Source organism: Salvia hispanica, chromosome 3 (assembly GCF_029641045.1).
Source record: "Salvia hispanica isolate PSC_SH4W2 chromosome 3, Shi_PSC_v1, whole genome shotgun sequence".
Lineage (NCBI taxonomy): Eukaryota > Viridiplantae > Streptophyta > Magnoliopsida > Lamiales > Lamiaceae > Salvia > Salvia hispanica.
Genome location: NC_142694.1, coordinates 21,205,187 through 21,208,201, shown reverse-complemented (window position 1 = coordinate 21,208,201; position 3,015 = coordinate 21,205,187). Strand labels below are relative to the sequence as shown.

Below are 3,015 nucleotides of genomic sequence, written 5' to 3'. Positions count from 1 at the left end.
TTCTTTCACTTTATTTCTCTCATCTACTTTGTTTAAATCACTAAACACAACTTTCTTAAATCTTGTGCCGAAAAGAAATGCCTCAAGTAAGGTGAGACGGAGGGAGTATCATATTTCATTAACTCATTATATTCACAATTATTATAAAACTAATATTCTCTCTATTATGAGGTAGATGTCACACTTAAGTGATGATACGAGATTTTAAAATATGTTATTTTGTGTATAAAGTAGAGAGAAAATATATTTTTATATATTAATGTTAGAGATATTAACGTTTTTCAAAAAAGAAAATTAAATATGACATCTTTTGTGAGCAAAAAAAAAAAGGAAAGTGTGATATCTATCCTGGACAGACAGGGTGGACACATAAAATAATATTGATAGGGGCATGCTATCTAAATTTTGTTTACCAGTATGCTATTGGATGATTTAGAGGATTGGCAGGGACTTTAAACCCGTACCGATCAAATATGAAATACTCCATCTGTCCCATTAGAAATAAACGTTTTCCTTTTCGGATTGTCCCATTAAAAATGAAACGTTTCTTAAAATAGAAATAATTTTATCTCTACTTTTCCCTCTCTCTTACTTTACTCTGTCTTCTTTAACTCACGAAACAACATTACATAAAATCTTGCGCCGAAAAGCAAACGTTTTATATTTATTAGGACGGAGGGAATATTTATTAGGGCCAAGAGGAAGTACTACGTTAACCAACATATTTTTTTGAATTAATTAAGTACATAATTTGTTTAATATATATCCTATTATAGAACTATTCTTAATCTCACTAGAACTTATTTGAAAGAGATATAAGATGCATCTATAAATACGCATACACAAATATCATATCATAGATTCAAACACACCTCACACTCTATAGCATGAAACTTGCTCCAACTCATATTTCTTCTCCTTCTTCTTCTCAAACCTAAGCTTTCGCAACTTAAATCTACACGAATCTCATATCCATCGAAGCTTCCCTTCTGAAAAAAAAATGTCAAACAAAAAGCTAAAGATAGCAATGTATCCATGGTTTGCAATGGGCCATCTCACAACATTCCTTCACATCTCCAATAAACTTGCCCAAAAAGGCCACCAAATCTTCTTCATTCTCCCTCCCAAAACTCAATCCAAGCTCATCCAGTTTAATCTCCACCCCGACCTCATCAAATTCATCCCCGTCACCATTCCTCACGTCGAAGGCCTCCCTCCGGGGACCGAGACCACAGCCGATGTCATCTTCCCTATGCAATCTCTCCTCCACCACGCCATGGACCTCACCGAGCCCACCATCAAGGCCCTCCTCCTTGAGATCCAGCCCGAAATCATCTTCTTCGACTACTCCTACTGGCTCCCGGCGCTGGCCCGGAGCTTTGGCATCAAGTCGGTGCACTACTGCATCATCAGCCCCGCCGCCGTGGCTTACCTCTTCCGCCAGGAGCCTAACGCCGAGGGTTTCACCCGGCCGCCGCCCGGGTTCCCTCCCTCGTCCGTGATCCGGCTCCACCCGCACGAGGCGCGCGCTGTGGACGCCATCAACAACATGGCGAAGTTCGGAACCCCGATGAAGTTCGTGGAGCGCGTGATCATGGCGGCGGAGGAGTGCGACGCCATGGGGTTCAAATCTTGTCGAGAGATGGAGGGGTTGTATCATGATTTTCTTGAGAAAAGATTTAAAAAACCGGTTCTTTTAGCCGGTCCGGTTTTGCCCGAATCGCCCACTTCGGGTTTGGAAGACCGCTGGGTCAAATGGTTGGACCACTTTGAGCCGAAATCGGTGATTTATTGTGCTTTTGGGAGTGAGGCTAGGTTGAAACCGGAGTTATTTCAGGAGTTGTTACTGGGATTCGAACTGACAGGCCTTCCGTTTTTGGCGTCATTGAAGGCGCCTATTGGGGCCGACACGGTGGAGAAGGCACTTCCCGAGGGTTTTTCGACTAGGACGGAAAATAGAGGAGTTGTGGAGGGGGGTTGGGTTCAACAACAGTTGATCCTGTCTCATCCCGCGGTGGGGTGCTTCGTTACACACTGCGGGTGGGGGTCTATATCCGAGGCGTTGGTGAACGAGTGTCAACTAGTGTTGATGCCGAATGTCGGCGATCAATGGATCAATGCAAGGTTGATGGGAGGAGATTTGAGAGTTGGGGTGGAGGTGGAGAAGGGAGATGAAGATGGATTGTTTACTAGAGATTGTGTGGTGAAGGCAATCAATTTGGTGTTGGATGAGGAGAGTGAGATTGGAAGGGAAATTAGGGAAAATCATGGTAAGTGGAGAGAATTCATGTTAAGGAAAGGGCTTGAGGATTCTTACATTGATGAATTTGATCATAAATTGCACAACCTTTTGGAATAGTTACATACCAAGTCAAGGGAAAACATTTCTATAAGATCCGTGTGTATTTCCTCCAACCAAAGAATGTGGCTAGGGAGAGAAGCATATATGTAATATATGTAGGTGTATGGCCATGCTATGTATGTTTATCGTTTATCTATATATCCAAGTTTGTAATCTATCTTTCCTATTGTTAAGTCTACATTTTAAAAGTCAATTAAGTGGTTTTCATTTTCTAGTACTATTATGAGTCTTTATACCACTTCAATTAGTTGAGTTTTCGGCTATTAATTATATTTCCAGCATTTTTATCATATGATTGGTATACGTCTCTTCCTTATTTATTTCTCTTATAATTAAAGTATTGTTGAGTATGCAATCTATCCTTAGTTGTTTCTCATATAAATTAATTCCTCCATCCACTAATAATCATTATACTACTTTAGTTCGTCCACCAATATAAGTCACATTTGTTTATTTAAAATTTTTAGCAATGAACTCCACAGTTCCACTAACTTTGTTTCACTAATATTTTATTATAAAATTAATATATAAAAGTAGACTCATCTTCAACGATCTTTTTTCATTCATTTTCTGTTACATTTCTTAAATTTGTACACCTTCGAACTATGTCTTATATTACCTACTAAAAACACGCCATTTAGTGACGAAAATAT

General features: G+C 39.7%; 1 protein-coding gene across 1 annotated transcript; it reads left to right on the top strand.

Annotated features, from left to right (window-relative positions):
• Nucleotides 1–846: 846 nt before the first annotated feature.
• On the top strand, nt 847–2,678 carry LOC148930360 (cyanidin 3-O-galactoside 2''-O-xylosyltransferase FGGT1-like). The gene has a single exon (XM_089067405.1). The coding sequence runs from the start codon at nt 1,001–1,003 to the stop codon at nt 2,357–2,359; it is 1,359 nt and encodes a 452-aa protein (XP_088923531.1). The 5' UTR covers nt 847–1,000; the 3' UTR covers nt 2,360–2,678.
• The last annotated feature ends 337 nt before the right edge of the window (nt 2,679–3,015 follow it).

Coding starts and splice junctions, on each gene's coding strand:
- LOC148930360 (XM_089067405.1), top strand. CDS start 1,001: ATGTCAAACAAAAAGCTAAAGATAGCAATGTATCCATGGTTTGCAATG.